The sequence below is a fragment of the Portunus trituberculatus genome, chromosome 22 (genome assembly GCF_017591435.1).
Source record: "Portunus trituberculatus isolate SZX2019 chromosome 22, ASM1759143v1, whole genome shotgun sequence".
NCBI classification, from domain to species: Eukaryota; Metazoa; Arthropoda; class Malacostraca; order Decapoda; family Portunidae; genus Portunus; species Portunus trituberculatus.
Window position 1 is genome coordinate 6,880,276 of NC_059276.1, and position 17,434 is coordinate 6,897,709.

Below are 17,434 nucleotides of genomic sequence, written 5' to 3' on the forward strand. Positions count from 1 at the left end.
TTGCATCAGAATGATAACTTAATGAACCAAAATACAACAAAAACATAACATAAAAAAAGAAACTTTAATATCTGCATTTGCAATAAATTTATTGATTCATAAAATTGCTAAAACAAACATCAGGGAAATCAATATAGAAATAAATAGATAATGAAAATGTATAAATTTGCATTGCTGGACAAAGCAAAAATTTTATCTTACCTTATCTGTTAACCTCTTCTTGTGAAGTACAGCTTGCTTGAGCTTCCTGCGTGTCTCAAGAGTGGCCACCACACTCTTGTACTTCCAGCCCACCTCATGGGACAGGCGGCCAAGGAAGCAGTACTGGAAGGGCAATGCTCATGTAGCCATAGAAGGACAGAACACAATAACTTACACACAAAAACAAATACACATACACAGAAGACAAAAAGAAACCAGGTCTCACAAGAAGTGTTGTACTACACACACACACAGACTTGTGGTAGCAACGGCAGCACAGCCTACAAGAACTACAATGAAAACATACACGTCACCTGCTGCCAGACAGATCATGAAAAAAAAAAAAAAAAAAAAAAAAATAAATAAATACCCCATTTCTTTGGCCAAAATACTAAATGACAATAAGACCCACAGCGAGTCACAGCCACAGCAACACACTGCAAGCCCTGTCTTACCTTACGGCCGGGTTTGAGGCGCATGATCCTGAGGGCGTCGGGCACCACCTTCCTTGCAGTCTTGTCATAGGGAGGTGGCACACCCTCAAAACTCTTCAGACGCTTGAGAGCCTCCTCACCACGCTTGGTCTTGTAAGGCAACATTCCTGCACACCAAGAAATCAAGTCACTGAGATAAGAACACTACTACATTCATCAAAACCTTCATACTCATGACTAAGTAGCAAGGAAATAGCTTTGTGATAAATGACTAGAGTAACTAAAGTTGCATCATTATTTCTAAGCAGTAGTCTGTCAGGGAGGAAGGTTGAGAGAGAGAGAGAGAGAGAGAGAGAGAGAGAGAGAGAGAGAGAGAGAGAGAGAGAGAGAGAGAGAGAGAGAGAGAGACTTCATCAATGATTTCTGAACAGACACAATGAAAGTGACTCAAATACAGGTTACCATTACTTACACACACAACACAGCCCAGACAACACCAAGTCTTTAATATGAGGCCATTATAGACCCAATTAACCCATACAGCGTCAGAGACATACGAGATACGTCGGCTACTCTGAGTGAACCGGGCGTCAGACATATGAGATACGTCGGCGAGCTTCCTCGTGTTTTCGGAGGTATTGCGTCCTCAAAACCTACCATTATACTGCCATCATGCACTGTTGACATTGCTCATGCTGCCTCCTCGTCCCTGCTAACATGAATGCTTCCTGTATTTATTTATTACATATCTGAACTTTAGCAGTTTCTGCTGCCTTCAGCTCGGTGTAGCAGGAAACTGACGCCTCAACTCCGCTAATATGAACAAAGCGTAATTTCCATTACTTACTCTTACCATTTCAGATGTGTTTGGTAACTGTTATATTGTGGTAGTGAAAATTTGTATGACACAAATAACAATTTTCCAATCGCTTTGTTATAAGGAAAACAAGTACATATTACTCGGAAAATATTTGCACCGAAAGGCAACACTCCTCGCGATATCTCGTGTCTATTTTTAGCCACAAGCACTCCCAAACAGCAAAACATGACATGTTTTTCTTTCAACTCAGGAACGATATTATGCCTGTGTCCAACTCGGGGATCGACTGGTGAGAAACGAGGAAGCGAATAAACTAGTCACATAAGGCTTTGCTAAGTCGCTAACCGTAGCGCAAAACATCTCGCACCAATTAATACCACTTCCAGTCAGTTCTGGGAGGAATGACTGTCATTTTCATTTCTTTCACATCATTTAAGACTGGTTAAAAAAAAAAAAAAAAAAAAAAAAAATCCATGATGTGGCCAGCACTGGCGAAATCACAAAGTCTCAGATCTGCTGACGCTATACGGGTTAAGTGTTACACATGTGACAGTGGCAGTGAGCTCACAAATACTGCTACAAGGTATAATGAAGGAAATGTGTGTGGTATGTAGCAAGGTGGTGCAGTAAGGAAGACATGCTGGCTAGAATAGACACTCACCCCTGACGCAGCGCTGGAAGATCTTGGCTGGGGCACGGAAATGGAATGGGCCTCGCTTGGGGTTGACATTGCAACGCTTGCGCAGGAAGGACAGGTACTTCAGCTTGTTGCGGTAGAAGGAGCCAGAGATGTTGATTTTCTCACATCTAGCACACAAACGGGCAGATCACCTTTAGTCAAATACATCCTGCTATCTTTTATTTGAATGTACTAATTTCAAGTGATGGGTTATTGATCCCATTGAATACACAGGTAAATAAGAATATAGTAATACAGTACATGGATATTGCAGACACAAAAACAATAATGCGTTTAAAAGAACCAGTGACAGTAAAGGGTTTATTTGTTTGTCACTCACCTGACCACCACCACACGCTGGCCTGCTAATGTAGTCTTGGCAACGATGGCTGCCAGGCGCCCCAGCAGGTGCCCGGCGCCATCTATCAATATTGGCTGTGGGGCCAGAACAGTGCCATTAGTGGAGTGTGTGGTAAAAGGATATCAGAACAACACTCTTCTTTCACTCACCCCAATTCTGTCCACCACACGATTGTTTAATGTTTCTACTTGCAATATTCTCGGTTGTACATTTGCACATGTTGAAATGATAAAGCTTAGTGGCTATGAAAGGAAAGAGATAAGTATGTAAGCCAAAGCTGCAAATATACTTGATCTTTTAGTAAGTAAGCTACATAGCAAGAATATAAGCTGCACAACACTTTCTTTCTCTCAGCACTAATCTGTCCACCTGTGAAGGCTGTTTAACACCGAATACGATGCTAAGTGAGACATGGTATATGCGCAGTGCAGAGCTAGGTGGCTTACAATTGCCTCAGTGTATTTCCAAAAGCTGTGTTCACACCAAATATGAGGCTCTGGGACACATTCCCAACTGAGCTCACATTGCTTCCATGATCAATGGGCAGGCAATTTTTCTGGCCATAGCTTGGATAATGCATGCCCCAATGGGACTCCTGCCTTTGTGCTCTCACCTACCACTGTCCCCACACCACACTCTGACTCCAGTGACCTGATTCCTCAACTCAAGGAACTGTCAGACTGTCAGTGTATTCGGCTTGCATCTTGCAGACAGGAATAGACTTGGGTCACATATTGCTGTGTTTTAGGCAATTCTGTTAATTTACTCCCAGAAAAGTTGTTTTCATCTCAGACTGCCCATTACATCCCACACTCCCACAGGTCCTGCTAGGAGGTAGATATAGCCTGGCTCAGGAAAAATCCAGAGTCACCTGCAGTATCAAGAGTTTTTTCTGCCACTTTATACCACCATGACATGTATACAATGGGTTTGTGAAGGTGTGGAGGGAAAGTAAACAAAATAAGGCACCTGAGTTATACCAGACCATTACTGGCATAACACTCAGTCATGTGGTGCCATTTCCTCACTTTCATGAGAATGTTTTCACTCACCAGTCACAGTTAGACCTTCCAACCAAAATATACACAAAAAATTATAAGAAAAACATCTAGTGGTTGGCTAAATGCATATGCAACAAACACCAAAAGGAAAAGAAACAACTAGCAAAACTCATGTAGGGACACATATATTAGGACACTGCCAAACACTACATATGGATCAATATTGCGTGGAGCCGGGAAACTAGGAGAAAGAGAGACACATATTAGGACACTGCCACAAACACTACACATGGATCAATACTTGAGGGAGCCAGGAAACAAGAACAAGAGGGACACGCATATTAGGACACTGCCACAAACACTACCAGTGGATCAACACTAGGGGGAGCTGGGAAACAAGAGCAAGACGGACATGTATATTAGGACACTGCCAAACACTACTAATGGATCAATACTGGGGAGCCAGGAAATGAGAGCAAGAGGGACATGTATATTAGGGCACTGCCACAAACACTACTAGTGGATCAATATTAGGGGGAGCCGGGAAACGATGAGAGAGGGACATATATATTAGGACATTGCCACAAACACTACCAGTGGATCTATATTTAGGCCCATAACGCTTGTATTTAGCCTTTTAACAGTGACAGGGCAGTACTTGGTGCATGTACAGGCTGTAGCTAATCCTGCACTGTTCACTAGTCACTACCAACTCGGACGCTCACCAAGCAGGGAATTCACCACCAGGATCAAGTCACAGCATAAACACAGAAGAGATCTCGAAAATTGAGAACACAGCATAACCAGAAAATTAGGAGAAAAATGACTCGAAAATAAAGAACACAGCATAATAATAGGACTGGGAAATTAAGAACACAGCATAATAAGACTCGAAAAATAAGAACAGCATGACCATAGATAACTCGAAAATTTAAGAACACAGCATATCCACAGAAAAGATAATAAGAAATCGTAAAACTTACAACACAGCATAACCAAAGATAAATGAAATGGGCTCGAAAATTAAGAAGACAGCATAACCACAGCAAAAATAAACTAGCTCGAAATTTTAAGAACACAGCATATCCACAGCAAAAAGATAGCTCGAAAATTTAAGAACACAGCATAACCACAGCAAAAAAAGAAACTCGAAAATTTAAGAACAAAACATAAAGATAGCTCGAAATTTTTGAACACAGCATAACCACAGCAAAAAAGATGGCACGAAAATTTACGAACACAGCATTACCACAGAACAAAAAACTCGTAAATCAAGAACACAACATAAAAAGACTCGAAAATTAAAAACACAGCATAAGGAAGGGACTCGAAAATCACAAAGACACAGCATAACCAGAAAAAAAGTAAGAACCCGCATATAAATAACAGCATAACGGAAAAAAAAAAAAACTCGAAAATAAAGAAAATAAGACAAAATAGAAGGAAAACGGAAGAACAGACGAAAAAAATAAAAAATTAAATTCCTCCCATACCACAACACGAAGACAACATGTGCCTCTTCTACACGCTGACCACCTCTCTTATTTCACGCTAAAATACACACTATTACTACTCCTACATTAACCCTGGTGCCTTGTATTGGTGCAGCGTGACCTTATTTACCACTCAGACGCCCTAACTAGTGGTAATTGGGCTTAAATAAGGGGAAATACGGTGGAAACGTGGCGCTCACCTTTGCACTGAAGCCAGGCATGTTGGGAAAGGCCGAAGGGACAATATGGCGGTCTCACTCACGCCTCACCAGATTTTTAAAGCAAGGAAAATATATACTTTTCTCCAGTTGTTGTGCTAGAAAAGATAATGATAAATTTCAGTGTTTATTATTACAAAATTATGCTTCTCTTGTTTTCATATATTACAATCTCAGTTACTGGGCGCGGAAAATATGTACCTTTCTCCAGTTATAGTGCTAGAAAAGATTGTAATGAATTTAAATATCTATTACTACACAATTATACTTCTCTTATTTTTACATATAACAAACTCAGTCACGTTTTTCTTGTTTTTATATATTATAACAACCTGAGCACGGAAAATATGTACCTTTCTCCAGTTATAGTACTAGAACACATGATTATAATTTTTCAGTGTCTATTGCTGCAAAATTACGCTTCTTTTATTTTTACATATTCTACTTTACTTGTATTTCTCGACACAAAAAATGTTACTTGGGATATGTTGATATAACCACATAATATTAAAATAACATAACTTTCTTCAATAAATTTTGTTTTATAAATTTAAATGAATAATTATTTGAATATACATTATATATTTCTAATATTCCTTGAATGAAATAAATTGTAAACAAATATCCATAGAAAACGACATTTTTAACATAGACATATGTAACTTCAAAAACCTTAAAACCACATCGATTAGCATATTACTATCATATATGCCATGCAATTCTCATCATTGGGAAGTCAGAAAAACGACCAAGTGTACATATAAGTGTAACATGACCCAATTATGACCATTCAAGGGATTTAAATAGCCACTTTCTGCCTCACGTGGTCGGAGGCTGCAGAGGGAGACAGACAGACAGACAGACACACATTACCAGAGTGACAGGATGGGCGGCGGAAAGAAAGGTGGAGGAGGCAAGGGTGACAAGGGCGGCGCGAAGGGCGGCGGCAAGGGCGAGGCTGGAGGTGCCAAGGGGGGAGCTGACGGAGGCAAGGAGAAGAAAGGAGGCACGTCTGTTAAAGTGAGCTGACATCAGATGCTTGGTGCTTGTACGGCTGTTTTTTTTTTTTTTTTTTCAAGTAGAGTTAGTCAAAAGTCTGGGAGAAATGTGTGTGTGTTTTTTCCCTTCACTGTCACTGGGTGGATGGTGTGGGCATTGGGCAGGGGTCAATACCAAGGGATGTCAGGCTGCCACACTCACGTACAACGCTTACACGGTCAGCTTGCAAGTCCACCATCGTCACTCTTTTTCTCGTACCCTGTCTTGAGTCTTCAGTGTGATAATCCATAAAAAGGCGAGTTGTTGTAGCTTGAGGCTGTGTGGCGTAGGAGACTCCTTTAACACTTCCTTCACAAACTTCCCAGCTTTCCTTTGAATGCCTCAGTTCTGATTTTGTCAGGTCCCTCACTGCCCTGGGTAGTTGGACTGCCGGGGACCAAAACTGGAGAAAGTCTCTGCCTCCACTGTTATCAGTTCAGACACAGATGTGAGAGTTTTCCTGCAACTTGTATCAAACCTAGGATGGTCCTGGCTGTTGGTGGCAGCCCCATGCAATATACTTCATAGAATTTAGATTACAGAAATACATGGTTGACAACAAAAACTAATGCTAAAGGCACATATAATTGTATTTTTAATGGGATAAACTGGGTTCTTAACCTGGGGTTTGCAAACTCCCCAGGGGTTCACAAGAAGATTTCTAAGGGTATCTAGATGGCTGATTTAGTAACATCCTTTGCAGTCACTAGATTAATATTCCGTTCGATGTCAGATTACTGGGGGTTCAGTAGATGGTCTTATAACTCAGAGGGTTCCTAACGAGATAAAGTTTGAGAATTCCTGGGGTAACTTATATCTTACAAGTTTCTATTGACTTTTTTAAGACAGGTTTTGAAATGTCTTAATCTGATAACTGTTTGTTGGTAATACCTTGTGTTTCTTTTCACAAACTGGCACTTGCAATCATCAATCATGTTATCTCATTAGTGAACAGTTATGAGTATTCCTGTGGCCTGTGGTGATGAATAAAACCTAAACTCTTTCCTTTTCAGGTGCGCCATATTCTGTGTGAGAAGCAAAGCAAGGTTCTAGAGGCCCTGGAGAAGATCAAGGGTGGCCAGAAGTTTAATGAAGTAGCAGCCACATACTCTGAGGACAAGGCGCGCAGTGGGGTGAGGCTCAGCGGGCAGTGGTGGGGATTGGGGGATGTGGGTCAGTGGTCAAGGCAATTTTAGGAAGGGGTGAGGATTAACATTCATGGGTGTGCTAGGTCAGGGCAGCTGCTTAGAATAATGAGAATCAGTAGCATTATAATTTCTCTTCTCATTGTCTACTCATCTCTGTGTACATTAAAATTGGTTCACAGGTTTGCTGAAGTGGCTCCATTTCCGCTCAGATTGTTAGGTTAATGACAGTTTTTCTGATGTAGAGGTATTAACTCTTGTTGCATCATAACCTGGGCATTTAATGATTTTGGTTAGTGCAGGCAAGAAATATTTAGTTGGAATCATTACACTCTTCATCACTAAAAGACTGGATAGAATCATTATATTTTACATGATTAAAAGACTGGATAGGAATATTTTACACTTTGCATTACTGAAAGACTGGATAGAGATTATATTTTACATTATTAAAAGACAGGATTGAATCATATTACATTTTGCATTACTAAGAGATTGGATAAATTTCTCTCTAATAATTAAAAAACAGAGGTAAAGCATAGGTCAAAATAGGTTAATAGGTATGAATAAACCTCTCTCTCTCTCTCTCTCTCTCTCTCTCTCTCTCTCTCTCTCTCTCTCTCTCTTTTCCATCCTTTCCTCCTTTTTCATCTTTTTTCCTTCTCCTTTCTCCTCTTTTTTCCTCCCCATATCATCACCATTCTCTTATTCTCCTATTACTAATATTCTTTCTCAGGGTGACCTTGGCTGGATGACCCGAGGCTCTATGGTGGGGCCATTCCAGGACGCTGCCTTTGCCCTGCCTGTCTCCACCCTGGCCAACCCTGTGTACACCGACCCTCCCGTCAAGACCAAGTTTGGCTACCACATCATAATGGTTGAGGGAAAGAAATGACCGATGCCTCCCTGGGGTCAACTTTGCTGTCACCCTGTGTATTTTAAGTCTCAATGCTTCTCGTCACAGTGTCGTCGCCTCACTCAAGGTGTTCTGCTTGACTGGTGTTGTTTTGTTATAGTCTGTATTAGGGTTAACACTGTGTGAAATGCTGTTTTAACATGTCTTGGATGTTTATCATGTTCTTTATTGCTTATGCCAAGGATAATGTTTAATTTTTCTACCTGTTTTATGCTTTCTCATGATAGCAAATGTTCTCTACCTTATTTGTGACTCAAGTGAATGACTTACAATATTAAGACAGCGTTCCATCACTGGTGTTGTAGAGGGAGTTTGAGTTTCACCTTTAGTAACAGTGTGTTCTTGTTTTCATCACTGTGACTTCAATCTTTACCATCTTTTGATTTGATGCTCAAGTTAAATCTAAAGAATATAAATAAGTCAACAAGTAAAAAGAAATAAAGATCAAGTGAAGTATTTGCTCAGAATCTTTATCTTTTTTAACTGATGCTTGAGTTCAGTCAAAATAATTCAATAAGAAAAGAGAAATAAAAATTAAGTCAGATATTTGCTCTTGCTCAGAATCTATCATTTTAATTTGATGCTGAGTTGAATCTAATAGTAAGTAAAAAGAATAAAAGTCAAGTCAGATATTCCTGTACACACCTGACATAAGCCACCATTGTGAATCTTCTGCCTTCTAACAAAGCACTGTCAACTAAGAATTATATTGTTAATGTAGAACTTCTTTGTTTTCTTCTTTTCATCCTCTTAGTATATAAGATTTAAACTTTCTTGGATTTCTATAAACAATTATTTTTTCATTTGTCTTTATTTTTACTTATTTATTTCTTTTTGTTTTTAAATATTAACATTATATACACACACTCAGGTTCTCATACACGCTTCATTCACACAGGTATCCTACTCTTATCTCAAAACTATTGTCCTTTGTCAGGGCAAGGGGAAGGGAGGGGTAACTCCAAGCACTCATGGTGGCTACGTAGCATCACTACGTATTGCACATACACATGAAGAGGGAAAACTTTCACATCACATCACGCAAGACTGAAGTCATATACACTTTCATAGTTTTATTTACATACATAATTTTGTTGAAATAGTTACAGTGCAAAATAAATATATACACATATATCACAACTCTCTGATTGAATTGGTCTGTCAGGTAAATCATCAGTCTATCGATAGAAACAGAGAATGAGAGAAATGTTGTTGTTGTTGTTTTATTTTAACCAGCACGATGGCTGGATGGGCTTGTAGGAGCCCTACTAGAGTTGGGTCTTGAAAGCCAGGCCTTTGTACGAGTGCAGACGACACACACGTGTGTGTGTTGTGAGAGAAATGAAATAGTCTGCCTTTTAAGTATCTTTAAGTACTGATGACGAGGTCGCTGTGCGACTGATACAGGATAACCTAGATGGGCCCTGGTGGCCCTTTGTTATCCTATCATTTATGTTATGTTATGTTATGTTAAGCATCTCGTTTCTTTTCCCGCGGGAGTTGCCAACACTCGCTGTACAACTAGATACAATTTGGTATATACTGCTTTGACAAATAACCAAAGCTGGACACGATAACGAAGAGAAAGATGTCACAATGATCAGTAAATCACTATGTGATATTTTTAGAAGTATAGGTCTCATTGATAGATTTAGTAACAGATAGTTATCATAGACATTCATACTATTTCACACATGCAGTGTGTATAATAGTATGCCGTTAAAACGGCAGTAGGTGGTCTTGTGGTGGCGGTGGTGGTAACAGTGGTGGTGGCGGTGGGCTGTACTGAGCCATACACACCCACACACAGCCATAAACACTCAAAACACTCTTATATACTGAAAACACTCGTAAACAAAACGCCCCCACATACATCCAGAACATGTCTACACACACACATACACACACAAGTGAAGTAAAGTGTTGCTATATTACCGACAGTTTTCAAGCAGCACCAAACACCAATTAAGCACCGGCAACATGTAGCAAGAAAAGCAGTGCAAGCCCTCGCCACAACCCTCAACACTGCCGTATCTTCATCAATTAAAGGTATTTATAAGGCCATTCACTTATTTTTAGGTTTCCTTTACACATGAGAGTGAAAACAGTACGCAAATATTAAAAAGTGATAGGTATAGCGATCAGTATTAACAGGTGATATTTGCTTTCTTCATGCTTACCGTAAGCCAAACATGTGTCAGAATGCAGCCACCTGTCTACAATTTCATATCCAATAGTCAAAAGTTCCCTGTGGCTTAATTTTGGCTTGGTGAGATGATAAAGACAACATATGAAGATCCGCCACCACTATTCCCGGTGTTGCTCCGGGCTGCCTCCTCTCTCGGACCCCCAGCCACCACCCTCCCCTCGGCAGCCTGCGGGATCAAATACTTTTTTTCAAATATTTCCTAACTGTAATATCACGCTTCCATGATATGTTTTTATGGTTTCTATAAATGTTTCGTTGTGTTTGAAGTGTTTTTCGCGCCTGTATTGGGTAAATATATAGCGTTTGATGGTGTTTTATGACGTATGTTAAAGGCTTTTTAACGGTCAAAATTTTTCAATTTCGGATTTTTATATTTTTTATTTGGAGCTATAAGTGAGCCTTTATGGTATCAATGAATCGTCCATGCTCTTTTAAGTGTGAAATCAATCTATTGAGAGAAATATGTGGACTTTGAAATGGTGTTTGGTGCTGTTGAAAAAAAGTCTTATTTTTCTTTATTTTATTTGCTCACGTTTCTGCTTCTCTGTCTAACTCGCTGTAGAATGCCTTAAAAGATAGCTCAGACTCCATGAAATGTGATAAAATACTCGCCAAGTGAAAATGGCTTGACTTTACAGGACGTTTTAAGAGATTTATGGGTTAAAATGTTTTGTACTTTTAACGTACTTAATTTAGACATTTTTTAAAAACCAGGTAAGCTGGAGATATTTTGATATTTTGAAAATTAGTTTAAGTATTTATCACGTCATAAAATAACAAGCATTTGGCCGTGGCTTCGTTTGTTCTAAAAGTCATTTTTGAAATAAAATTATTTACGTAATTTAGCCGAGTCACCCCCGTTCCCGTTCTCTCTGATGACCACAGCTAAGGTGGTGACTCCTCATAGCCCCAGGCTGGCGCCTCTTTTCCAAATCCACAATTCGTCAATATTTTACATAATATCTGATGATTTCTACGTGTTTTCGCGTGTTTCTAGGTTCAGGTGTTTAGATAATTGTAGCAGAAGGAGGAAGGAAGGAGAAATAAAGGAGGATAAAGAGGAAGAAAGGAGAAAGGGAGGAGGAAGAGGAGCAGCAGGAAAGCCACAATACTTAAGTCACCCTCCATTTCCTGAATATTTTGTCTAATATCTAGTGTTTTGATGTGTTTCTAGGCTCAGACGTGTGGATGGAAGGAGTAGGAGGAAGAAGAAGGAGTAACAATGGAGAAGGATGAAGAAAAAATGAGAAATAAAGGTGGAATAGGAGAAGCCAAGGTGTAATATTTAGGTAAGTGTCCCTTTTAATCCTAACGTTCTTTATAATGCATACTGTTGGTTTTGGGATAGATTTGCGGTATTTTAGGTATTTTAAGCTTGTTCATTAGTGTTTCAGGAGGAGGAGCCAAGCCAAAATATTTAGCTAAGTCTCCCGTTTAATCTTGCCGTTCTTTATAATGTATTCTGATGTTTTGGCGGTGTATTTTGGATATTTCAAGTGAATTTGGTAGTGTATGGTGTTTTGAGTGTGTTTGAGTGCATTTTGGGGTATCCAGTGTGCGTTAGATAGTTCTAGGTATATTTAACTTACTTTGAGTGTGTTGAGGGGTTATGTTTGAGAATTTCGGTGTGTTTTGAGAATGTTTGGGGGTCTTTCGGGTGTTTTATGACGTTTTGAGTGTGTTGTGGGATAATTTTAAGCATTTTAAGTGGTTTGGGTGTGCAAAGGGTGTCATTTGGGTGTGTAAAGGTTGTCATTTGGGTGTGTTTTGTGGTGTGGTGTGGCTTTTGGTGTATATTGGGTGTTTCTTATGTGTTTTGGGTGTGTTAGTATTTTGAGATGTTGTATGGTGTTTTGAGTGTGCTTTGGGTTGATTTTGAGTATTTTGATTGGTTTGGGTGTGTCTGGGTGTGTGGGGAGAGGTGTTCTATGTGTGTGTGTGTGTGTGTGTGTGTGTGTGTGTGTGTGTGTGTGTTCACGGTCGTCTGCTGGTCACCTAGCTAGCCTTCCTCATTACGGAGCGATCTCAGAACTCATAGACTGATCTTCGGGTAGGACTGAGACCACACCACTCTACAGACCGGGAAAACGAGGCCACAACCCCTCGAATTACATTCCTAACCTACTTGTTGTTAGGTGAACAGGGGCTTTATGTTAAGAGACTCGCCCATATTCCTCGCCGCGCCCTGGACTGGAAGCCGAGCTTTATTTCTCTATTGTGAACCGAGTGTACGGTGTGTGTGTGTGTGTGTGTGTGTGTGTGTGTGTGTGTGTGTGTGTGTGTGTGTGTGTTCTGAGTATGCTATTGTATACATATATAAATGTATACGTAAATACATACATACACACTTTATTTGTTATCAAGAATAAGAACAAGAATAAGAATAAGAATAATAAAAAGAAACCAGTGACATGGAAGAGGCGTACGTCACCATATACTATCAATAATTTCCGTCAATGTACGATATTATTATCCCATCATACGATGTCCACCTGTGCTTTTTTTTTTTTCCCTTCCCTTCTCCACCTCATCCAGAGTTGACAACTTAGCAAAAATTTCAATATGTGTAATTACTTTTTGTTAGTTTAGCGACCAAATTTGGCTACTTAGCGACCTATTATCCAACGTACGATATGAAATGATAAATAGTTATTACTATTTTTTTGAGAACCTTTAATGAATGAAAAATATAGAAAGTGACCACAATACCAAGAAACTTGAAAATATGAATATTGATATGATACAGGTGTATGTTAGGTGCACAGGAGTACTGTACGTTGGTACACATAGTGAGAGTTAGGGAGAGTAAAACGTTATATAAGCAATTAACGCGATACTTTTTATTATTCATGATTATTGAATATATATTTGTTTTGTACTAGCTACACTTTGTTGAGGTTTCTCGGACGCTAGCAAGATTAGGTCCAGGGCGGGGTGAGGGTGTGCGGGTGGCGGGGGTGGCGGCGTAGGAGGCCCTCGCAGTGGCAACACCACATGTTGCAATGGTGCCTCCGTCAGCGCCGTAGGGTGGTGGGTGGCGGGGTGTGAGGGTATGGATACCGCTGTAGTACCAATGTGTAGTGTTCACGTGGGTCAGCAGTGATGCGTACGTGACACACCTGTCTGCGGCTGACAGCATCTGGAGCCACAGCCGCCGTCACGGCATCGATGGCCCTCCAAGCCTTCGTGGCACTGGCGTCGAGAGCTTCGTTGCTCTGAGCGCCGCGGTGCCTCACGCTGCGGGGCGGGGCATCTTGCACTCTCTCTCCTCGGGGCCTGGGCCGCCGTCTGGCAGTGAACGCATTGGTCTCACGTCAGACCAGGGGACTGCGGGATCTAGCAGATGTGCATGTCGATGAAGTGCTGCCTGTTCTGGTAGATGGGACCCCACACGTCCTTCTTGTCCTTGGTGCTTCCACCAGTCGGGCCGGCGGTCTTGCTGGCCCCTGAGGAGGCCTGCTGGGCCTTGCTTTTCACCTTGACGGCCGATTGGCTGCGGGAAAGAAGAGGGGCAAGGGTCATACACCTGCTGGCTCATACACCCGCCGGCCACCGCTTTCCTTCACTTCACTGCCATAATGGAAATACGTGATTTGTGACAGTCAAGTCTACCGGAAATAATGCATGCACTGTTCTAGTGATTGATAGGACAGACTCACCTGGCCTCGGGGTAGCCGTAAGTGTTGGAGGTGCACACCTTGTTCTGACCCATGGCTGACTCACGGAGGAACGCTTGGAACCTGTGCAGGAGGGAGACGCGGTTAGTCCTCATGTCATGGGTGGATTATGTATGTATAACATAACTATATGCCAGTAGTTCAATACCTTCCATACAATATTTCACTTTCGACATACCTAAGTACGCAGGAGAAACGTTGTTGGTGAGGTGAGCGTGGATATGACGCCTGTCTGATTCCTAAGACCAGGAAGTCTGGAGTGGACTGGTGCTGTGTGGAGTGTCTGGAGTAGACTGGCTGCAGACGGGTGGATGCTGCCATTAAATAGGGAAGGAAAACGTGGTGTACGTGCCGCCCGCCACGCTTTGATGACGCGGCCACTCAGCAGCCCTGGCTCCCCCAACCCCCGCTTCTCCCGCACTGCTGACGTTAGACACTTACTGCTTCCACACCCCCGGGAGAAAGTGCATTTAATTCCCCACCCATAGTTGACTACAGAAAGACGACACTCTAGGAACACACAGGAACCAACCTAGACATCTCCTTAACACGTGGAGATGAAGAACAAACCTATGATTCACACTCAGTTAAAAAGTTCTCACTCCAACTGGGACATCCTTCCGTTTTTTCCTTTCGGCCATTCCTGCTTCCTCCATTGACGTCAGCGCTGGACGGGTTCCTCTGGGGCTCCTATTGGCTCACTCCGCCTTGACGTCATTACCGCTGGGTGTGTACTGGCTACTGGGTATGTTGCTATGAGGTTAGGGGGCTTTTTTGCGCATTGGGACGAAGGCATTGGCTATGTCTGACCCCGAAACGTTGCACCTTCAACTGTCTGCCAGAGAGAGAGAGAGAGAGAGAGAGAGAGAGAGAGATATATGATGATTTTCTCTTTTTCCATTCTTTCATTTCATTTCTACGTATATTTGTTAATCTATGTGATATAGCTATTAATTTCTATTGTGAATATTCATCTATGTGTCGATCTGTCTGTATATCTATTTCTCATTACAATTAGTTTCTTTTCATATTTTCTATCTGCAATAACTGTACACGCAATGACATTTGAGTCACCAAGAACACACTCTGAAGCAATGATCTCTTCCTCTCCTGCAATATCTTACTTTTACAATAACACTATTCTTGCATTCATAAACCATTTCTCTAGGAACACTCCACTCTGAGGCAATTATCTATCCCTCTCCTCTTACTTTTACGATCTAGCACTGTCTCTCTTGCACTTCTAAACCATTACTCCATTTTAATTACCTCGTCTATCATTCCCTCCTTAGCTGTTCCTGTGGGCACTCAGCACGGTAGAAACATTACTTATCTACCAGTCCCTCCCATGCAGTGAAATAAAATGGCCACTACAGCACCGTTGATAAGGTTAGAGTAGATTACATTTTTGAGTTGTTATTATGACATTTCTCTAGGGACTGACACCTGAGTGGGCCTTATTTTCGTTTTGTTTCCCTAAGTCAGGTCTTATATGAAAAAAAAAGTGTGTGGTCTTGTCTGGTCTGGCTATATTCTAAAACACTTCTAGTCACATCTGCAAAGCTTTTAACCACTCAAGTACCATGATGCGTTTCCACATTCATTCTGGTGACTGTTTGGTGATTCTATACAGCTTAAGAAAATCATGCAGGGGAATGAAATAGTGAAGACTGTGGCCATTAATCATCTGCTCTCCATAGACTCCTCCTAGTGTCAATACGATCATACACTAATCTCAAGGTAAAAAGTGTCCCAGTATTGAAAGGTTCTAGTTGAAATGGGAATGATTTTTAAGGCTTTTCATAGTTTAGTGTACATGTTAACGTGATTTCTGCATTATAAACACAAAAGACACTCTTGAGAACACTGCTAATCGTACCTAAGTTTGGTTTTGTTAAGATAGTCTCGAGAAGAATGAAAACAGGAAGAAAAGAGGAGAAGAGGAGAAAAGTGATATTTATGAGATAGTGAATGAGGAACTAAAGGAAGAAGAGAAGAGAGTTTAGTTAGTCTCGAGGAGAATGAAAATAGGAAGAAAAAGAGGAGGAGACGAGGAAGTGAAGAACAGTGATATATATAAGAGATAATGAATGAGGAACTAGAGGAAGAAGAGAAGAGTGAAAAGGAAAATGATGACAAATGAAAGAGAAGATATAGAAGACGACGATGGTGATATATTGGAAAACGAAAACAAATAGAGAACTAGAAGAAAATGAAATAGGAAGATAGTAATGAAGAGAGGAATAAGGGAATAAGAAGACAATAAAGACAGATAAAAATATAGAAAATACTGTTATAGTTATGCATAGTAGTTATAGAAGTTACTCGAATTATCTTGATTTTACGTACACATTTCCCACTATAGGAAAAAAAAATATCAACCAAGCTTCACTATTCCTCTTTCAACACGTTCTTTAGCACAGTTCATGGAAAGAAGTTACACCACACGTCCAGCTCAGAATCCAGGAATTTCCAGGTTTAAGTGCAAGAGTGTTTTGTGATTTGCCTCATTGCTGCATCACTGGGGATTGCCAAGGGACAGTGTTATTGTCAGTGGTGTTATTAGTAGTGCTGGTGGTGCTGGAACCTTGCCTTGTGTTGGATGTGAAGCTACGTAGTTGTGTGTTAACGGAATTCAAGTAGAGAGAGAGAGAGAGAGAGAGAGAGAGAGAGAGAGAGAGAGAGAGAGAGAGAGAGAGAGAGAGAGAGAGAGAAAGTCATACAGTTCATGCACACACACACACACACACACACACACACACACACACACACACACACACACACACACACACACACACACACTCTCTCTCTCTCTCTCTCTCTCTCTCTCTCTCTCTCTGTGCACGTGTGAGGAGAGTGATCAAGGTAAAAGGAAGGTCTGGCAGGAAGCAGCGAGGCACGGGTCTTTCTGCACACTGCCTCACCTGACCACTGTCACGTAGGGTTCCCTCAGCACAAGTACGAGTACACACGCTCACTTCTGCACCCATTGACTGCTTCACCTCTATTGCCTCAGGGACACTTACTCACCTGCATTGCACGTGATTGCTTGGCCCTCACCGTCTAAGCTTACATTAACACAGGAGAACTTAACTTACCTGTCATTGGGTACGATACAGGTAGATTCACTTACCTAACCTATTCGTGTGTGCTATTTTTTATTTCTACGTAAGAGGAGCGCTGGATAAAGAGGATTAAAAAGAGTATCTCCCTTAAAAAGAAGAAAGGGAAGTGAATCCCAA

At 41.0% G+C, this 17,434-nt stretch overlaps 3 protein-coding genes across 3 annotated transcripts in view; 1 reads left to right on the plus strand and 2 right to left on the minus strand.

Moving 5' to 3' along the window:
• The window catches only part of LOC123507593 (60S ribosomal protein L13a-like), a 5,424-nt gene extending 118 nt beyond the window's left edge, over positions 1–5,306 (minus strand). Inside the window, exons 1-5 of the mRNA XM_045260596.1 lie at positions 5,190–5,306; positions 2,475–2,569; positions 2,117–2,262; positions 657–802; positions 202–324 (exon numbers count right to left, since the gene is read on the minus strand). Of these exons, the coding sequence (XP_045116531.1) occupies positions 202–324; positions 657–802; positions 2,117–2,262; positions 2,475–2,569; positions 5,190–5,210 (531 nt within the window). The 5' untranslated portion in view covers positions 5,211–5,306. The remainder of the gene's footprint in view (positions 1–201; positions 325–656; positions 803–2,116; positions 2,263–2,474; positions 2,570–5,189) is intronic.
• A 744-nt stretch (positions 5,307–6,050) lies between these two features.
• On the plus strand, positions 6,051–9,029 carry LOC123507594 (peptidyl-prolyl cis-trans isomerase NIMA-interacting 4-like). Its single transcript, XM_045260597.1, has 3 exons — positions 6,051–6,227; positions 7,259–7,378; positions 8,127–9,029. Exons 1-3 carry the CDS (start codon positions 6,093–6,095, stop codon positions 8,283–8,285), a joined length of 414 nt encoding a protein of 137 aa, XP_045116532.1. The 5' UTR covers positions 6,051–6,092; the 3' UTR covers positions 8,286–9,029.
• Positions 9,030–13,333: 4,304 nt separating this feature from the next.
• On the minus strand, positions 13,334–14,531 carry LOC123507431. Its single transcript, XM_045260284.1, has 3 exons — positions 14,371–14,531; positions 14,175–14,255; positions 13,334–14,008 (listed from the first exon to the last, which is right to left on the minus strand). The coding sequence occupies exons 1-3, from the start codon at positions 14,511–14,513 to the stop codon at positions 13,852–13,854; spliced, it is 381 nt and encodes a 126-aa protein (XP_045116219.1). The 5' UTR covers positions 14,514–14,531; the 3' UTR covers positions 13,334–13,851.
• Between the last annotated feature and the right edge of the window lie 2,903 nt (positions 14,532–17,434).